We start from the raw sequence: 18,699 nt of genomic DNA, 5'->3' as shown, positions 1-18,699 counted from the left end.
ATGGCCCCAGCTGAACATTCTAAGCTGCAAGTACCCGAACATTCAAATTCAAATCTGCATCATTCATCCAGCCATTCATGTGACCACTTTGAAGTTGCAGTATTGCAAGCTTTCTGTATTTTGCGGAGTTTCGTGTGTCTGGAATTTTTAGTTTCCACTGTCAAACATCGTGAAAATCAAATAATTTGATTGTTAACGATAACATAAAATCTAACTGAAAAGCAAGAGATGACTCAGCACCGTCTCTCGGTTCCAGTGTTCTGTTCTTGGTGGGGATTACCCAAGCCGGTCCCGATGTAAAGGTCTCATTTTTCCGGGCTGCTTGGATTTCTGGACACTAGCCAAACACTGCCGAGCGACCCAAATTAGACTCGAAGGTATGCGCAGAAAGTCCCGTTTTGTTTGGGCTGAGTTCCTACATCAGAATGATCATTGCGCGTTCGAATTAAGATCGCCCGAGGCATTTTAGGCCATGTCCAGTTTTGTTCTTCGGGGCATACTTTTGATGATGTGTGCAGGTTTGTTGCCCTTTTGTTCCGGTCGGAGCGGACAGCGCCCCGTACCACCTGCCAACTTGCCGTACTCCTTCCTGAGGTCAGGCTTTACCACACCGTAGATTAAATAATTCATTTTAAATGAATACGGGCATTTCACAATAGTGCACCTCCAAGAGTTTGCAACGTGTTGGCCAATCACAATGCGCGAAATTTGTATACACGCACTACTACGGACAAATGATTCTCGTGTTAACTATTCAATTTGCAATACGTTAAAACCACTGCCGATGTTTTTATCGGGTCATAACACACACAGCACTTTATTTCCTTTGTTTGGATATACTGGAGAAGTGGTTTTAAAATGGGAAAGGCCGCGGAAGTATTTCTTTGAAATCTGATGGGGTTTATTTTTTTATTTTATCTCCGTGAATTTTATTTGTTTGTCTTTCGTTTAAAATAAATTATGGTCTCCATCCGAGGAAAGAAGTATCGAAACGGCGTTCCACGTCGCCATGCCTCGAACGCTACAATAAAGTGATCGGGTGCGCATGCGCCAATTCTCAACTAGTGGCGCCCAAAGCCATTTGGGAGTGAACCCACGTGAACAAGATTCGGTACCTTAGGTATTTAAAAGAAAACTTCCAGCCTATTACGGAGAACATAATTGCTAACAAAGGGAAAATGGCAAAAGCAGTTGTAACGACATGATCAAAGTTGTGTTTAGGCTGGGGCACGACCTCCATGGTTGGGGCTAGACTTGGTATTTGGGTTTTTTTTGGTGTGTTTTTTTTTTGTTCGTGATCTACGCGGGTATACAAGTCATGTAGGCCTATATCTTTCGCGACGACGTCGTTAACGTCGTCACCTATGCCGAGATGATAAAATCTATCCAACCCTATCAGTCCGATTCCCAGTTAGATAAGTCGAAACTAACAGCTAATAGTGTTACTTAATATAGGCCTATACCAAAGCAGCGCCAGTGGATTTCGCCTGAAATTCACACTTAAGACAAAACGCAAGAACCTAGCGACTTCTCAGTTTGTCGTCAAATCTAGGTTGCAGTAAGTGTACGTAGGACCCATTCTCCGGTCAAAATGATATAGAGACCAGTGTCCATCTTACCCCGAGGATGTTCATGTGAAAACACACTGATTCAGGATTGAGACAAAATGGAAGCTGTTGTGAAATATTAGCCCCCCCCCCGTCGTTATATTGAAGGTAGACATTATGCCCTTGTTGTCAGCTTCTGGATTAATGCTGACGTCAACCTTGCTGAAGGGAATTTACAAGTCGCGGCCGTACCCGATGAGAACGCACAAATCCGGGTCTCCAGGAAGTATCAGTTTATTATCAGTAATATGTACACATGCAGTCAAGTAAAATGGGTCGCACATCGACCTCATTGTAAAACCGCAGCCCAAGTGCTAGGCCTATGTAAGTTGGATCATAGTTGGATACAAGTTTTTCACCTCCATAATTTAACAGCTAAATAGGTACACATCGTTGTATCCCAAAGCCGAAAAGGGGTATGTATTCCATTCCTCTGACGTAATTATCCTTGCATGTTAGCTCTGGTTCCAGAAATGCGATAAAGCTGTCAAAGATATTTTGGTCTTTAAACTATGGACATCTTTTTCATTCCTTTAAAAAAAAATTTTTTTTCAGAAAAAAATGCACGTTTTTAGTTTTTCAAAACTTTTCATTTATCATCTTTGTTTTTTCTCCTTTGGAACAAAGCCTGGAAATAAGGAATTTAAACATCACAGTTGATGTTATTTTTGGAAAATGATGCTGAAATCATGTCAGTTTCGGTCTCGGAAAAAAAAGAGCTTCGAGTATCCGGCGATAAAGGTCTGGCGCGTGTTTGAGATATTAAAGAATAGGCCTATCAGTATGTTGTGTATGACCGTTTTACCATTTTAATGAGCAGAAGAACCTCTGCAGTCCATAGTACCTATTGTAACGGAAAACCTCACCAGGAAAATGAACGCTGTTGTCATCGAGAAATATGGTGGGCCCGAGGTTCTACAGTTCAGCTCCGACGTGGAAGTGCCGACGCCCGATGCGAATCAGGTAAGCGACATTGCAAAATGGTTACAGTGGATCAAAAAGAAGATTTAAAAACAAAATGAAATGTCTTTCTGTTGCAGGAATGAGCGACTTCTCAAAATATAGGCCTAATGACGCACGTCTTTAATTTCCTGCGTTCCGTACTGCACTGCTTTTAAGCCAACTTTTGTGGGTCACGATTTTCAGACTCGTGAGAGGAATTTTGGCATTTCCGGGGCACAAAAAATCGTTCCCTAGTGTAAAGGTTGTGGTGCCCTGCGCCGAGTTATTTCATACTGAAAAAGTAGGCTAAAACTTGCATTTTGCAAGGAAGTTTGTAGAGGTGTCACCCAAAAATAAATAAAGAAGGAAAGAAGAAAAATAGGAAGGATGAAGAAAAATCGGGGTCATTTGCCTGAAATTGCACCACAGAGCGCCTAGAATAAAAAAAATGCCCGGACCCCACGCCGTAAGGGCTCCGTGCTACGTGTTCGCGGGCATTAACCATTGCGACTTTTGTTCAAGGTTTTGGTAAGGATGAAAGCTGCTGGGATCAATTCTGCCGACTCCAGGATCAGAGAGGGCAACTACCTTCAAAAGATGTTCAAACCTGGAGAAATATTAGGAGTCGACGGCGCCGGCATCGTAGAAACAGTGGGCGATGGAGTAACAAACTTTAAGGTAACGCAACAAAAATTCTGCATATTTTTATGATCTTTGTAAAAGGTGTCTTAACCTCAGCCCCCATCCCAACCTCCCATTCTTTTTGAAACAATGAAATACAAATCCAATTCCATTTTCCTGCGCATTAAAAATGTTGCTCTCCTTAGAATGAAACGATTATGTGAAGTTCACCACCAAGTGCCCAACTTCCCCGTCTAAAAGTACCATAAATTCCAGTGACTTTTGGTCGTGTATTTCTCTTTCACTACAGCCTGGTGACAGAGTCTATTTACTGCTGGGCAAAACTGGAACCTATGCTCAGTACGTTCTGGCGAAGGAAAATAATGTTTACCTGCTGCACGATAAACTAAGCTTCAAAGAAGGCGCTGTGATGGCAGTTCCTTACTTCACTGCCTATCGAGCACTGGTCCAAAGGTGAGACGGGGGAAATGTCCACTTGTTTTCAATAATTTGAATTTGTTTAACTTGTGTAACGCACACCATGCAATTAAAACCTTCCACACTGTGAGTTTCAGTGTCCTTATATATAGATTTCTCCCACAATTAGAGCCAAGCTTGAAAAGGGAGAAACTGTCTTAATCCAAGGAGCCAGTGGTCAGGTATGTACGAGTAAATCTTGCATTTGTTAATTGGTTTGACAAAATTGATAATTTCTTTCCGCACTAAACCCAATTTTTAGTAATGTCTAGTGCTATTCCTATATTCCTATTCCTATGACGGTCAACATCCAGTTTTCTGGATATCTCCGTAGGTGGGTCTGGCATGCCTCCAGATTGCCCGCTGGTTGGGGGCTGGTTACATCGTGGGTACGGCGGGGACGCCCGAAGGGCGAAATCTTGCCCTGAAGATGAGGGCAGATGCTGCCATTGACTACCGTGCGGAAGACTTCCAGGATAAGTTGAAGGTAATTAACATAGCAAGGAAATCAAGGAAAGACACCTTTGTCAGATCGCTGTTGAGCACAGTGTGAGGGTAAATAAATAAAGAAATTAACAAATAAAAACTGCCCAGCACCGTTGTGGCAACAAGTTTTGCTGCAATACTGAATACATGATTCTAATTTGATTTCATTTTCCTTTAAATTTGAGTTCCTTTGTTGTTAAATTACTTAGGTATGATTATTTGATGCATATTTCAGGAGGCATTTTCGGACAAGGATATCGATGTCATCATTGAGATGAACAGTGACATCAATTTGGAGCTGGATATAGAAGTCATTGGACACGGTGGTCGTATCGTGGTATGTCCATATCTGAACTGTGAAATCATGTTTCTGTGTCATGGTACCACTGGCACATGCACCCGTAGCCCCCCTCATAGTTATGCCATTATTTGTGCGCCGTTCAGATGCTTTTAATGCTCTGTTTCATCAGGTTGTTGGCAAGAGAGGGGAAACAACGTGTAACCCTGGAAAACTAATCACTACGGAAGCATCGGTAATGGGAAGTGGTCTCAAACAATCCACAGAGGTAGGTAGACACCAAATAGCCACCGGTAGGTGAAATTACAGGGAAAAGAAAATGGGCAGGTATCTCCCTAATCAAATCTGACAAAAAGGGGACAAAAGCGGGAGAGGCCAACACTCCTTGCAAGATCCAATTTTGGGTATGATTTCCCCACTCAAATAATCCTGGATCGGCTCCCGGAACTCCCAATCTCATATGGAAAGTCATCCAGTCTTTTCCAGTCATGTTGATGTTCATCTTCTGTTGCTTGTGACGCAACTTGCATATCAACATTTATGTTAGACCATTTTACAATGCTGCCAACATCCACTTCTTGCCTATGAAGACCCCAAATTTCCAACTCACACTACCTATACCAAAAGTTCATCTATGATCAATAGTTCACAGTCGCTTGACTGCACATCCTTCTGATCCAATGCAGTCCCAGCGAATTGCCATAGCAACGGCTCTTTACGAGGCAGCTGGAGAGGGCTGGGTGCGTCCACACGTTAACAAGGAGTACACTCTTGGCGAAGCCGAAAAGGCACACACGGAGATGGAGAGTCGGAGGGGTGGAGTCGGAAAGAGCATCTTCATCTTGTAACAAGTTACTAGCAGCAAATCTGAAGTTGTCAAATCTTGATGCTAAGCTGAAATACTTCATAGGCTTACTGGTGGCTTAGTTTTGAGCCATTAACAATGCTTGAAATAAGACTAATGACAGGCTTTTCGTCTACACGTGTACTATGCTTACTCAGGATGCAGAAATGCAAAATTGTGTGATGAAGACAGCATAGGGGCTAGAGATGGTATTTGGGCTGGAGATCCGGCATCTGTTGGAAATTATGTCTTTCTGGTTTCCATTTGAATTGGATGCACAGGGTGTAAGATTCAAATACATTTGTTACATCAAAGCTCTAACTGCCTTTGACATATTAAAGGATTTCACATCAAAATTGTTAAAATATTCTTATACATTTTATTTTGGGAAAAAGTGATGTCACTCAGGAAAACTTATTCATTTCTCCCAATTGTTCAAGGACAGTAATTGTAATCATTACAAATCGAATAATGCTTGGATTACATTATCTCAAAGTAGATCTACAAACACCTTGTTCCTTTAAAACTCCAAAACTGTGCAAATTACAAACAAAAACAACCAATCAAAAGCTCCTGTGAACATATTACAAAAAGCATTCTAACCATTCTAGCATTGAAGTGTATATTGCAGTTTCAGAGATAGAGTAAAAATATGAACTATTTTACATATTGGTATTATATTACAGTATGTTGCAAAGTTGGACTGCTTAGCTACTCTGTTTGCTTAAACTAGTTACTCTTTAGGTCTCCAGATTTGTCAAAGTATGGACTAAAATTCAACAAAACCAAGCAAACAGTGCCCTGTGACTGCCCTCTGGAATTCAGCACTGCAAAGAAAATGTACATGATCAACTGAAATCTTTCCTGAAGTAATTCAATTAAAGCTGTAATTCTCTGTGACGTCCTTCTTTATGTTGTATTCATCCCCTGTGCTTGTCTTGGAACTCAAACTTCCCCCTCCAACCACACCTTTCCCTCCACTCACTGACCCTGCTGGTGTACCTTTGACCCCTGGCCCTTTATTAACACCCTTGAGCACTAAGATGGTATCCTGCCCCTTTGACCCCTGAGCCTTAGTGGTTGCACCAGGTTGGCTCTTACCACCCTGACCTTTGACACTTAAGCTTGTTTGACCTTTGATGGGCTTTTGACCTCCTGACCTGCCAGCTGAGCCATTCAGGTTCCACTTTCCTGTTGTCATGACATTGGCAGCTGCAGTGTTGTCGGATGGACGTGCATGGTTTGCATTGGTCCCAGAGCCTGCTGCACCAGTAGTTGTCTTACTTATCGGACTTGGGCTCCGACTGCTACGTCCTGCAATGATGTGCAAAGACAAACCATTTCTATCCCATGAACGTGCTTATGAAGTACCTGAGCATAGCATTCAAAGTGTTATGGGAAGCATTTTAAGTACTCCGATGTATATTCTCAACACTACTTGACCACTCTTAACTTGGCATACATCGCATGAGATTAAAAAAGTCCCCATGCATCTGGCAGATTCTCAGAATGTTACAAAAAATGAAGCTGCATAATTTTAGGGACTTCAGACATCAGACATAGGCCGCACCTAACTAGGATAAACTGACAAATCAATGGAAAAATCTTAGTCCCAAATGAGCTAATGTGGTATTCAGCGTACCTCCTATTCGGATGCACTCTTCCTTGTGCCGAGCATTCCACGCCTTGATCTTACAGGCTTTGCTACAGTAGTATACCTCCTTGCATCGGGTGCAGGCCGACAGCCGCACGCCTAAACAGCGTCCACACTCATAACAATATTTGAATAGAGGCTTCCTGTGAGTAAGGGGGAAATGAGACAGTGAGACTTGACGAAAGACAATCATTCTCTGTACCACATTCAACCGTTTCCTACAGCATGGCCAACTTGTCACTACTATTCAACGTCTCTCACCTGCACTCACTACAATGCTGCTACATGAATTTCAATAATGTAAAATATACTAGTGAACACTACTAATATAAAAGTGAACAAATATACTCAAAACTAACAAATTGAAATGTTTACTCTATTTAACAAAACTATTCGTCTACTTGTACTCTTAAATAACTTTGTGACTTTAACCCTGATGGTTCAGGAATTGATCCCACCCCCATGAAACAATTTCACTCATGTCCAGAGTCATCAATTTCATTTCAGCATCCACTCCCTCAGGTTTTACAACCAGCTAGGCATATCTGAAGATGTACACTGCAAGCAACTGCACACTTGCTGTTTACATGGAGTCTAGGTCTCTCTCAAATAACGTCACTTCCTGAAGATTACTATGTGCATCGGCATTTTTTACTTCAATTTTTGCGACGCACATCAGCGGTGCTGTATTTCAAACATATCTGGATCAGTACACTCGCGAGTCTCAAACATTTTGCACACTGCAGGTACCTGTTCGTGTTATACACGCAGTTGCAATGTGTCCAATGAGAAAGAGTTATTGTGCCACACCTGAACTTAAGTGCTGCAAATCGAACGTCCTGCCTAGCAAAGCTACAATGTGGCTAAGATTTTCTATGTATACTTTTGCGAAACAAATGTCTAGAGTCCACTGCTGCAAACATGAAACAAAAATACTAAACTAAACCTTTGTTTAGTGAATTCTACATCTAGACAAAGAATATGGCACATCTATTCTGATTTAAATTAAATGTTTTTTTTTTGACAAACGCACAGCGTTATTGGGGGATTTTTCTAAAGGCAATATTTGTCAAAGACCAAAACACATATTTTGCTTCTCGCCTTGAGCAAGAGTTGTAGTCAAGTACTTTTTGAGTGCCAAGTTCATTGTCAAATATTGGAATAGTTAGGAGAGAACAGAAGCTCCAGAACATGGGCAATGGAAGGTAAAGGCACAAAGGTAAGATTGAAAAGTGAAATGGCTTCATACCATCACTGTGTAAAGAAAATAAAGTTTTCATGATTAGAAAATTCTCATAATGTACTCAATCTAGCACTTTTGAAGTATTTTTTCCTTAAACCTTATTTCTTCACCAAACATGCAGTGTCTGAAGTTTGAAATTTATTTAGTCCATTGTTTTCTATCTTTGTTCCCTCCAAATCAGTTAAATACAGGCGGTGAATTTGACACTCAGACAATACTTGACTTGACTACTTTCAGAAATAAGGGGGTCCATTTTTTTTGGTGCCCCTGTCACATCTGACATATGATTTTATAAGTTCAGAACACATTTTCTAATTCCCAAGAGTGAAGAATGAATGCAAACTACCTGTCAAACAAATAGTAATTTTTTGAAATCAATTCTGGTGATATTTCCATGTCAAATAACAAAGGCCAGATGTAACATGTCACACTTTTGGATCCCTGATTTCTGGAATGATCCCTATGCAACACTGCCTTGACCAGGTGACTTCAAACAATGTCTGTGCTGCATATTGACAAAAAAACACTTCATGTTACTGTGATAACTACACTCCAATTGTGCTGCAGTGGAGACAAAAACTGGCATTTGAATACTCTGTAATGAATGCTCTTGGTTAAAAAACACTTAACAAATTAATGCAAAATCACTATTAAATACTGTAACAAAGGTACACAAAAGTTCACATAAACATGACAGGAATGGTATTGATTGCATAATGTTGTTGGCAGATCACACAGCGTGCATTGTGCGCTATGGCGAGGGGTGTAAAATTGAAGTGGTGTTTCATATCACCTGGCATGCGTTCTTTCACCTCTCCAATGATGTCTAACATCGGACAGTTAATGGAATTAGAGAATGAATGGAGAAGATACAATCAAGCATGAGCTACCAGGCTGTTAATGATAGCAACTGTTTTACAGGAAGATGGAGTCACATGTGAGATGTTCAGTAAACTAGACATGGCATTACTAACTCTGGCAAAACAGGTTAAATACATCAATTAGTACCAGAGTAAATCTCAACAAGACTTGAAGTCTGGGTATAAATTTCAAACACTTAACAGAAGGCATGTTTGCGCAAAGCTTGCTGCAAACGTTGAACACAAATTGTAGTTTGATCACCGTATTCAGTTTTCATATACTCTCTATATCATTAGACTCAATGCCTTTACAGAACATCCAAATCACAGTTGACGTGTACTTGGTTTTGTATTTACTTCACACTTGATGTTGGTGGCTCTCATTCAACAAGTCCTGGCGATGGTAAGGTCTAAATAAGAGGTCTACGTTTAAAAAGGGAAATTCAAACCGAATCTATGTGACTACGGTTCACACACAGGTGCAGATTAGCTCCACTCCATGCAGCGAAAAGCCAAAAGATAAAAAATATATTGTTCAGAACCCAACCTGTGGCGTAACTTCTTCGTCTGTAAAAGCCGTTTGACGGCCTGCGTGTTGAAGCCCTTTACATCAACTGTTAGAACAGTGGTGTCACTGTTTCCATGGAGGAAAGACACAAAGGTGCGGGTGGTGTGATAAGACGGTGGACGCAAGGGTGGGCAGAGGGCCAGGTTCAACCAGTGTGGCCACAGAGCATTGATATTTGGGGTATCATGCAGGTAGAAAGTGTGTTTGAAAATGGAAAATGTGGAAAAACGGAGGAATAAAACATTATATGGCTTGGCAGGCTAAAACCACCCGTAGGCTAAAACAAAAGGAGGATTTATTTTGAGTGCAAACCCTGGCAAGCTGCTACAAGTCTGGTCTTATTCTTTCTGACAGAATGACCCAGGGGAAATCCTAACACCGTGACTTGAAATTAAAGTTACCCACTGATCAATTAAGCAAACACACAGTGCTGAAAATTCTTTGCAGGAATGTAAATCAGATTAATTTTGGATACGCTGTAGGAACTTGAACTCCAGCAAGTACCCCTTAGTTAAAAACATCTTTGTTCTTTTCAAGTATTGACAAAAGGTCTATAACAACATCATAAAGCCTGAAAAATTTAGTACCTACTGGGTGTAAAATGAGGAAATACAATAAAAATCAGGCTTCAGAAATGTGTAAGTCCTAGTCCTTCAAAAATCAAACTGACAAAAACTGGGTACACTTTTGGATATGAAAATAAGCCCCCCAAAATCCCCCAAAAGTAGAGCTAGATGGTCATTAGGAGAAGGATGGTCTCACTGTGGTCGAAACTTGGGAAAGAAAGAGGGAGGGGCAAGGCCAATAAAAGGGGGGCATCATCTCCAAAACTCTCTGACCACACATTATGGGGGGAAAAAACAATCTGATTTCTTTCTTTCTTCTCGGCGTTTTGGGTGAAAAGCACACTTTCAAAGGGGCTGGTTTACCTGCGGATTTGCCTCCTGGAAATGCGAAGCATGCAAGCGGTAACAAGAAAGAGATTAAAAAGCCAAGAGAAATGTTAGTGCATGAGGATGACTGTTACTGGTAAGGCAGCCCACAAACCAGATAGATTCTTCTGAATTCAAAACATGAAAACAAACCAAACGAGGCTGGAAAGTTAACTTTTCAATTTAGGTCTATTATGCAAACTGATTTTGTAAGAATTCATTCTGTGGAAAATGAAAACTTTTGGAATGATGCGTGAAAATTGAATTTCAAATACTTAACCAATCTTTACTATCATACTGAAATTCAAATGCCTTTTACATGTCCCAAGGAGACAATTTTAGTCCACAGTATTTCATGCGGTAAATATATGCTGCCGTTCTCTAGTCCAAATTTTTCTTTTCGATTTCCGAGATGGGCTTGGTTTTTCAAGACCCTGTCACATACTCCGCTGGAAAACAGATCACTTATTATGTTATTACAGAGAAGCTTTAAGTGAACTAACAATTAATAGCAGCGACTATACACAACAAGGGTCACATTCCTCGTGGACCCCCTTCAATTCTCAGAGATATCTGAACTGACCTGACTGTACCATTGTCATCCTTGTCCACCAGGGGTTGCTCTAACCCTAAGCTGTCCTTGGTGATTGACCTGAAGGCCACCTGTTTGCCCCCCTCTCCACCCTCAGCACTCCTTGGGGTGGGGCTCTCACCCCTAGCCCCTTGCCTGAGAGTTTTGGGTTGGCTGGTACCCTCCTGCTGGGGTTTGGCACCGGCACCAGTGTACAGAAAGCCTTGACTAGGGCTTGTACCTGTGATAAAACAAAAATTAGGATCCTTCTGAACGATGGCAATTAAGGACAGATGGATATCATTTGCAAAAAAAGCTATAACACAAACGTAAGATCAATGCATACAAGGAAGCATTCAAACAAGATATGTTGAAACCCTGACAAAGTTTAAGATTGAGTGCTGATCTAATTCTAAGCATTCTCATAAGGCAAGATCATTGGCCAGGAACGAGAGTCAGCAACGCCAATCTCAAGCAACTTACTCCTGACTCCACCCAATTCTTCCATCTCCAGTCTCTCTCGCTCTCTCCTGACGGCCGCTTCTCGCAGTATGTCCCCCAGGTGAGCTAGGAGCTTGCGTCTAGCATTGTAAGTGTCTCGTTCTGAGTGCGTCAGGGCATGATAAGGCATGTGTGCTATGCGACGATCCTAGGAGATGACAGGATGAATCAACAGTGATTGTCACTGAACGAGCAAAGAGAGTGAGCACAGCCAATGTCAAGGTGAACAAGCGTTGCTTAGCGGCACACCAACCAATCACAACCAACATAACTAACAGGTATCAACAAACTGCTAACCTGATTGAACATCCAGTAAGCATAATCCACGGCTGTTCCCATCACTTTTTTCCCTCCCACCTGTATGGGTGCTAAGATATTGGCTCCTGCCTTCACCAGCTTATCAATCTGCAGGGAGACAAACAGCAAAGTAACTCATCAGTGGGTCACAATTTGAAAAGAAAGCAGTACAAAAAAATCCTGCCTTTGTACACACAAAGAATAGAATATATTTGCTGACTTACCAGGGCTATCCGCTGTTGTGGTGTTCTTCTGAACTCGTAGGCCGTGTTGGCTGAGACGCACAAGGCACTGCCAATGCCAGTACCAAGAGGAAGACTTGGGTTTGCACCGTAGGATAACAGCTCATCAATAGCCTGTGAAGAAAGCACACAACACAAAATTTAAAAACAAAACTGAAAAATTTCGATTCGAAAGTTGAAATGGGCCAAAAGCAGTGAGGGTCTCTTTTGGAACAAAGATAAAAATATGAGAAATGATTTGGGACATCCCACCAGATCGTTGCCGCTGGCGATGGCCAATGAGAGTGGTGACTGCCCGCAGCAAAGCACATTGGGATTGGCGCCGTGCTCCAACAGAAGATGAACAACTTGCCTTGCAAGCTGAAAGTGACAAGAAGACATTGTATTTATTCCATTAATAATAACAACACAATTAATTATGACGACAGACCATTCATTTCCCTTCAGGGGTGAATGGAGTGAATTCTATTTTCTGATTTAAGAAGGCTGTTGTGGTGAAACAGGATCAACGGCTAGAAGGCCAAAAGTGATTCTCTCTCTAATAGCAGTTAATTCCACTGACCTCATCGTTGTCATCTCTGTCGCAGGCAATGTGTAATGGGGTCCGTCCACCCTTGTGCTCACCCCTCTGTTCTAGTTCATGCAGAAGGACTGATACACTCTCATCCAGACCTGGTCGTATCTTTACTGGATTAGCACTACCAGGCAAGATGTCCTGATGACAAGGGAGAACCTCTAATTAATACTTACTTGTGCTTTTGAAAAGCGGCTTCAACATTTAATTTCCAAGTGAACGGAAAAATACAGGAAATACTAAGAAACTTTTCAGAATAAATTTCATCTGAGATGTATAATTTCTGCAGGGGTGTGAGGTTCCCATACTTTTGTACAGACCAGGTGTACAAAAAAGCTGAAATTCGGGGTCAATATCTAAACAAAAATAGCTGACATCAGCTAAAAAGCTGAATTCTCACACCCCTGTTTCTGGTAAACTCTAAACTGACCTCTTCGTGTTCTAAGTCATTGTCTTGGGAACGAACATTCGGATGAGCACCTGCTCCCAGGAGTAGTCTGGTGATCTGCACCCCATCTTCCCCACGGATTGCACTGGCTATGTGCAAGGGTGCCAGACCCTCTTTCTGCAAGGGAAATCACGAGGCAAACAAAGTCATTGGAGACATTTCATCTTCTCTCAGCATCATAAAAGCTTTATATACGGACAAAGGATGCAAGTCTTGACGAACCTTGTGGGACAGTCTAATATCAGTATATGCACCCTTCTCCAGTAAGGCCTGTACTGCGTTGACATCAGCAGCCTTGATGGCAAAGAAGATGACTGGCATGGGCACCGAGGATGCATTGGGGTCTGCGCCACGCTTCAGCAAAAGACGGATTGTGGCTTCCATGTTCGCATGCCTAGGGAACGAGAGAGCGATACAGAACGCTGATACTGAAGACCCAGTTCCATGCTAATGGACACTCTGTCCAATGCTACAAGATCACCACCTATGAGCTCACCAACTGCAGGGGCGGACCTGTGCTATTTACAGTAACCCCAAAACAGAAACCTACTACATGTACGGGCTACAGGAAAAGACACAAAATTGGGCATGGCTCCAAAACCTTATTCAAAAGTGGGAATGATGACATTTCTCACAACCGAGTTGGGTTCCAATCCAGATGCCCCACGATTTAGGAAACATCACTTTCAAAATGCTGCATTTGCAAAACAAAAACAGAGTCTGAGTGAACATTTTAAACTTGGGAAGGCTCTTGTACTCTAGGCAGTGATCTCTCTACAAATGTTCCTGGCTCTGTGTTGTACTTACTCTGCCTTCATGATGGCTCTGAGCCGAGCCTGGTCCATGTTGGGCTCACTACAACTGGAGTCTCTTCCACTGACAATCCGTCTGTTATGACTCAATACAGTGGCACTCCTCTCCACCAGATCCTCTGTGACTTCAATCCCGTAATTCACCACTGTGGTGTCTGACTCAAAGTCGCGGGGCACTGTGCTCGGTATCCGGTCCTCCTCAGCTCTGGTGCCAAGGTCCCCCTCCTGGTTGTCTCCAGTCGGTGCTTCAAACGGCCCTCTATCATCCAGACCCTCATCCTCGACTTCATCCTCATCGTCATGGTCACCATCATCTATCTCTTCATCATCATCTTCGCACTCTTCAGAAGGCTCAATTCTGGTTTTGGACTTGAGACTAGCCACAGAATGAGAGTCCCCACCCTTACTTGAATAGGCACTCCCGCTTCTCTCACTCATAGCTGGTTTGATTGGACAGAGAGTCAGGCTATGGATTGCTTCATTCTCAGGAAAGGGGAGGTAACGTTCCGCGATGTTATACTGGAAAGATGTGGTAGGGTAGAAGAGCATATGGCAAGCGACTAGTGCAGACAAACCCTCGTCATTCAGCTGGTTGACATCGGCACCATTGTCCAATATGGTGTTAATGATGTCCGTGTGCATATTAACCTAAAGGAAACAATAATCATTTTTCCTCAAAACAGTGGAACATACACTGTTAGGAGTTATGATGATTTATTCTACTCACACATGCAGCCCTTCCTTTCAATTTCAAGAAAAACTTTCATTCCATTCAACTTTTGATTGATGATTACAATTAACTAGCACTTTTGCTTACCGCAGCACCTAGGAGGGCTGTATGACCCTGCTTATCGGCCACATTAGCACTGCTGGCACCCTGCATGAGGAATGAGTGCACTGTATGCTGATCGCCAGCGGCTGCAGCCTGAAGGAGCTGTTGGGAATTATCCTCGATGGGACCCACCTTTCCATGCTTTCCACGATCACCTTGAAAAAAAAAAAATAAAGAATTATCAAGAATGAAACTTTTTCAATCCTGGTATTTCAAAGTTTTCAATCATATCTCTGTGACGCCTTCAAAAGGCATCCAGTCTACTGTGGGCCTAAGTGAAGAGTAAATTTAGAAAGTAACTTTGAATTTGAAGATAAGTTAAAAGTGAGGCAAGTTGCAGAATCAGAAAAGATGGAACACTCAGATTTTTTTGCCACAGAGCCAGTGTGTCGGGCTTTAGTACTTACCATGTAAAATTTTCATCACAGAGAAAGACACCTCCTTCTTGCAGCCCCGGTGCTTATAAACATGCCTCTGAATGTTGATGAAAAATGGAGTGTTGTTGAGGGCAATGACCTCTGTTGACCCGTCACCTTCTGGGCAAGAGTTCTGCATGGTAAAAAAAACAAGACTCAAAAAATTATACCAAACCTCAGACCTTTTATCTTTGCCTTGCATATGGCATCACATTTCTTCTGATTAAGTTTTCTGACCTTCTTGAAGAAGGCTTGGTCGTATTCCTCTTTGTCGTACTCCAACGTCAAGAGATCCACACTTTCCTGTCTGCTTGGGAGAAAAGTCTCAAAGTCGGTTGAGAAGGAAGTCCTAGAGAGTCTCTCCATGGTGTCCCGCATGCTGTCGGTGGCATCACCTGATCCATCTGACTGTAAAGACAAGCCGTTCACCAACTAAAAAGAAAAGAGGCATGTACAAGAAATTCAATCAATCATCTTCTTTTCTCCTCATTTACTTGCAAGATGAGCTTAGTTAGAGCAAACTCGTAACTCCATCGTGTTGAAGGTGGCAAACCTTGTCTTCCACCACAGTTGACTGCAGTGTGAACCGCGTTCTGTCAACTGTTGTTAGTTTACTAGTCCTTACTAGATCATACACGTGAACCTTTGCAACTGATGTCTTGCATAACTTCAAGTCTTGCATAAATAGTCAAAAAAAAACTTAAAGTGATGCTCCACTAGTTTGTCCAACCTGGGCCGTTCCTTTCTGGTGCATATTAATTGTCATCTGATGCTCGACTGGGTCGTAATCAAACTCGGGATGATCTCGCATGGTGAAGGCATCTCCTATCGGCGTGCAGAGTTTTACCAGTCTCTCTTTGTGCCACAAGCCCACATCCTGGTGGCCGTCAGTGTACGTTAGAACTCCTGGCCCCAGCCTTTCACTGTCTTTGTACAGACCCTAGAAAATATGGTAAAATGTGAACATTGTTCGCTTTTATACTTGTTTGGAGAAACTCACCCAGAGTGTAGTCAACTCTGAATTGTTGTTCAGTATATAATTGATGGGAAAAGTTAAAGAATGGAAATTTCAGTTACTGTCTTAGGTATATTATGCACTCGTTCTCCAGCATGCTTTGGTTCACCTCAAATTTGTTCCCACTGGCAGAAATAAATACTCCGTAGCCTTCTTTAGCATCCTGATAGAAGGTCCCTGTAAATTTGGAGCCGTCTGGCCAGATGTAAGTGCCTTGACCATGCCTGTAATCCTTGAAATAGTCCCCTTTGTAGCTCTGAATGAGAGAGTTGGAAAAATGGAAAGCAAATAAGCCAAGACCGGTATTTCTGAAGTAATGAAAAAAACCAAGAGTGTCAGACGTCATGCAAGAAATCTGGGTGAGAGTCTAGACATAAAAATGACACTGAGTCCATTCCAATCAATACAAAAGTCCAAGGTTTCCATTATAAAACACGCACACAATAACAATTCAATGGAATGCTTTCTTTTCTAAGATCAAGTTCTAAACTGTGGTTTGATATTAAATCTAAAATACTGTATAACGAAGTTTGTCGTCACAAGTCTGTTCTTTACTTTTAGAATGAAGTTAATACTGTCCTGTTTGGTTTTGAAGCAGGAAGGTTAATACTTTACACATCTTTAGGTGGTTAAAAATGAGAGGGAACTGCTGCTAAAGAACAGGCTAGCAATGTAGGCCTACCTCCCCATCTCCCCATGTGTGTTCGCCGTAACCATGCCTCATGTCCCTGACAAAGTGCCCTATGAAGCGGGCACCATCAGCCCAGGTCTGTTCCCCTTTGCCCTGTCGCCGGTTGTCGGCATACTCTCCCGTGTAGCGGTCCCCATTCGGCCACAGGAAGGTGCCGTGGCCGACCCGCTTCATGCCGTCCAGATGACCACTGAAGGTGGCGCCGCTCTTGTAGTCATGGTGGTTGGTGTTGGAGTCCTGGCGCTGGGCAGACTTGAGGCGCGGAAAGACGTAGAACTCAAGCTTGGAAGGCATTATTGCAGAGTCCACTAAAAACTAGCAGACTTATTGTAAATTAGGGCCCTGTTTGACACTGAAAAAAAAAAGAAAAAAATACAGAACTAGACCTACTGTAGTTTTGGAATTAGATTTAGAAAGCACATTTCTTAGTTTCTAAACTGGACAAACAGCTTTTCCTCACGTCAAAAAATAATGGAACTTGCCTATTATTGGTCTAAACACAGATGTGTTTTTTAATTTTGTGTTTTCTCCTGAACAACTAGGACCCATGACCAGTACAGTAGGTGAGGAGCTACTCAGCTAGGAGTAGGGTATCTTTTCCTACCTCCATGGGTATACCATAGAACCGTAATAAACAGGACCCGATGAATACTCCTCCGTTGTACACTGGACCCTGTCCCGATACATAGGGATTTCTTTTGAAAAGATTTATCCGGGATATCCGGAGAAATAACTAAACATCCGCTTGATTTTATGAACTGAAATGGCAATGGCTGTAGACTAGTGAGTGTTAGTTTACTCGGAGTCGGACCCGTGCTCGGACCATCCGTCACGTCCATATACTACTCCAACTCCTCATCCCATGAATAAGTTACAAGTTAACTAACAACTCATGCGTCTCGTCGGCGTTACTGAAAGACACCAAGCTATAAGTACCTGATACTGCAATACCAGGGCCAGGTTTTCAGTCGTAAAACACTAAAATCCACCCTGAAAAATACATTGAAATCTCAGTCACCCTGGCCCTGCAGCTTCACCGCCATTACTTTTAGTTTACGCGTTAACAAATTGGACTGAACGATATTTTCAAATGGGGGATTCTCTAAAGACGCAGCAAAATAAAATAAAGTACACCTTGTGACAGGGGACGTGTAGTTGACACATGCTTGAGGTCTTTCTTTAAAACTAAATACAGTAGTAAAGTGCAACTAGGACAGTTTGGAAATCATTACTTTATATTGAACAGAATTTTTTACATCAAAGTCCACTCCCCCACGTACAAGTGTGTCAGTCTCGCAATTAAGATCGTGGCGTCGAGACCGTTTCCATGGAAGTTTGCTGCCCTCTTGAGTCCATAAAATCTCGTTATATTGAAAACCCAATTCGACAGACTCGTGTAAAATTGTGAGAAAAAAGAATATAAACTGGGAGTAAAGAACGAAAAGGGATGCAGTTGAGTGCATGGGGCTGCTTTATTAAGCATGACACACATGAAGTGAATGGAGATGGAACTTTGCAATAATCATTTTATTAAAAAGAGCAACTCTGAAGAAGACATGATTTCTCTGATTTTATCTGTTCAAATAAATATGGCAGTAGATTGCGTCATTCGGAGAAAACCGAGAAAGTACGCATGCCACGCAGAAGGATTTATTTAATACCTGCACAGGGTTCCGGTCGTTTTCTCCGAATGACGGAATCTACATTCAGAATTCACATCCAGGCATGAACGGAAGAAAATCCCTTTTTAGCTTGCTATAGTTGAGCT

The 18,699-nt window shown here is 42.1% G+C and overlaps 2 protein-coding genes across 12 annotated transcripts; one reads left to right on the top strand and one right to left on the bottom strand.

Annotated features, from left to right (window-relative positions):
• The first annotated feature begins 570 nt into the window (after positions 1-570).
• Positions 571-5,917, top strand: LOC110981737 (zeta-crystallin-like). 3 transcript variants are annotated; one of them, XM_022239556.2, is made up of 9 exons: positions 571-594; positions 2,428-2,570; positions 3,072-3,227; positions 3,481-3,644; positions 3,778-3,829; positions 3,982-4,134; positions 4,369-4,470; positions 4,604-4,699; positions 5,118-5,917. In XM_022239556.2, exons 2-9 carry the CDS (start codon positions 2,481-2,483, stop codon positions 5,277-5,279), a joined length of 975 nt encoding a protein of 324 aa, XP_022095248.2. In that variant the 5' UTR covers positions 571-594; positions 2,428-2,480; the 3' UTR covers positions 5,280-5,917. The 3 variants fall into 3 exon arrangements, with proteins under 3 accessions (XP_022095248.2, XP_022095247.2, XP_022095246.2); XM_022239555.2 differs by lacking the exon at positions 571-594 and adding an exon at positions 1,792-1,931; XM_022239554.2 differs by lacking the exon at positions 571-594 and adding an exon at positions 1,818-2,023.
• On the bottom strand, positions 5,632-18,012 carry ankmy1 (ankyrin repeat and MYND domain containing 1). Of its 9 annotated transcripts, none has more exons than XM_087145872.1 (21): positions 17,868-18,012; positions 16,923-17,283; positions 16,350-16,496; positions 15,956-16,165; positions 15,463-15,657; positions 15,217-15,358; positions 14,795-14,964; positions 13,973-14,625; positions 13,388-13,559; positions 13,148-13,282; positions 12,706-12,858; positions 12,396-12,503; positions 12,126-12,257; positions 11,902-12,009; positions 11,587-11,752; positions 11,116-11,344; positions 10,530-10,544; positions 9,580-9,666; positions 8,966-8,998; positions 6,918-7,072; positions 5,632-6,589 (listed from the first exon to the last, which is right to left on the bottom strand). In XM_087145872.1, exons 2-21 carry the CDS (start codon positions 17,223-17,225, stop codon positions 6,150-6,152), a joined length of 3,753 nt encoding a protein of 1,250 aa, XP_087001998.1. In that variant the 5' UTR covers positions 17,226-17,283; positions 17,868-18,012; the 3' UTR covers positions 5,632-6,149. The 9 variants fall into 9 exon arrangements, with proteins under 9 accessions (XP_087001998.1, XP_087001999.1, XP_087002000.1 ...); XM_087145873.1 differs by having other exon boundaries at positions 17,819-18,003; XM_087145874.1 differs by lacking the exon at positions 17,868-18,012 and adding an exon at positions 17,536-17,768.
• Positions 18,013-18,699: the final 687 nt, after the last annotated feature.

This window comes from Acanthaster planci, linkage group LG14, assembly GCF_054643075.1.
Source record: "Acanthaster planci isolate LZ-2023a linkage group LG14, COTS_SCS, whole genome shotgun sequence".
In the NCBI taxonomy this organism is placed as follows: Eukaryota; Metazoa; Echinodermata; class Asteroidea; order Valvatida; family Acanthasteridae; genus Acanthaster; species Acanthaster planci.
The sequence above is the reverse complement of the archived record's forward strand: the minus strand, read 5'-3'. Positions and strand labels throughout refer to the sequence as shown.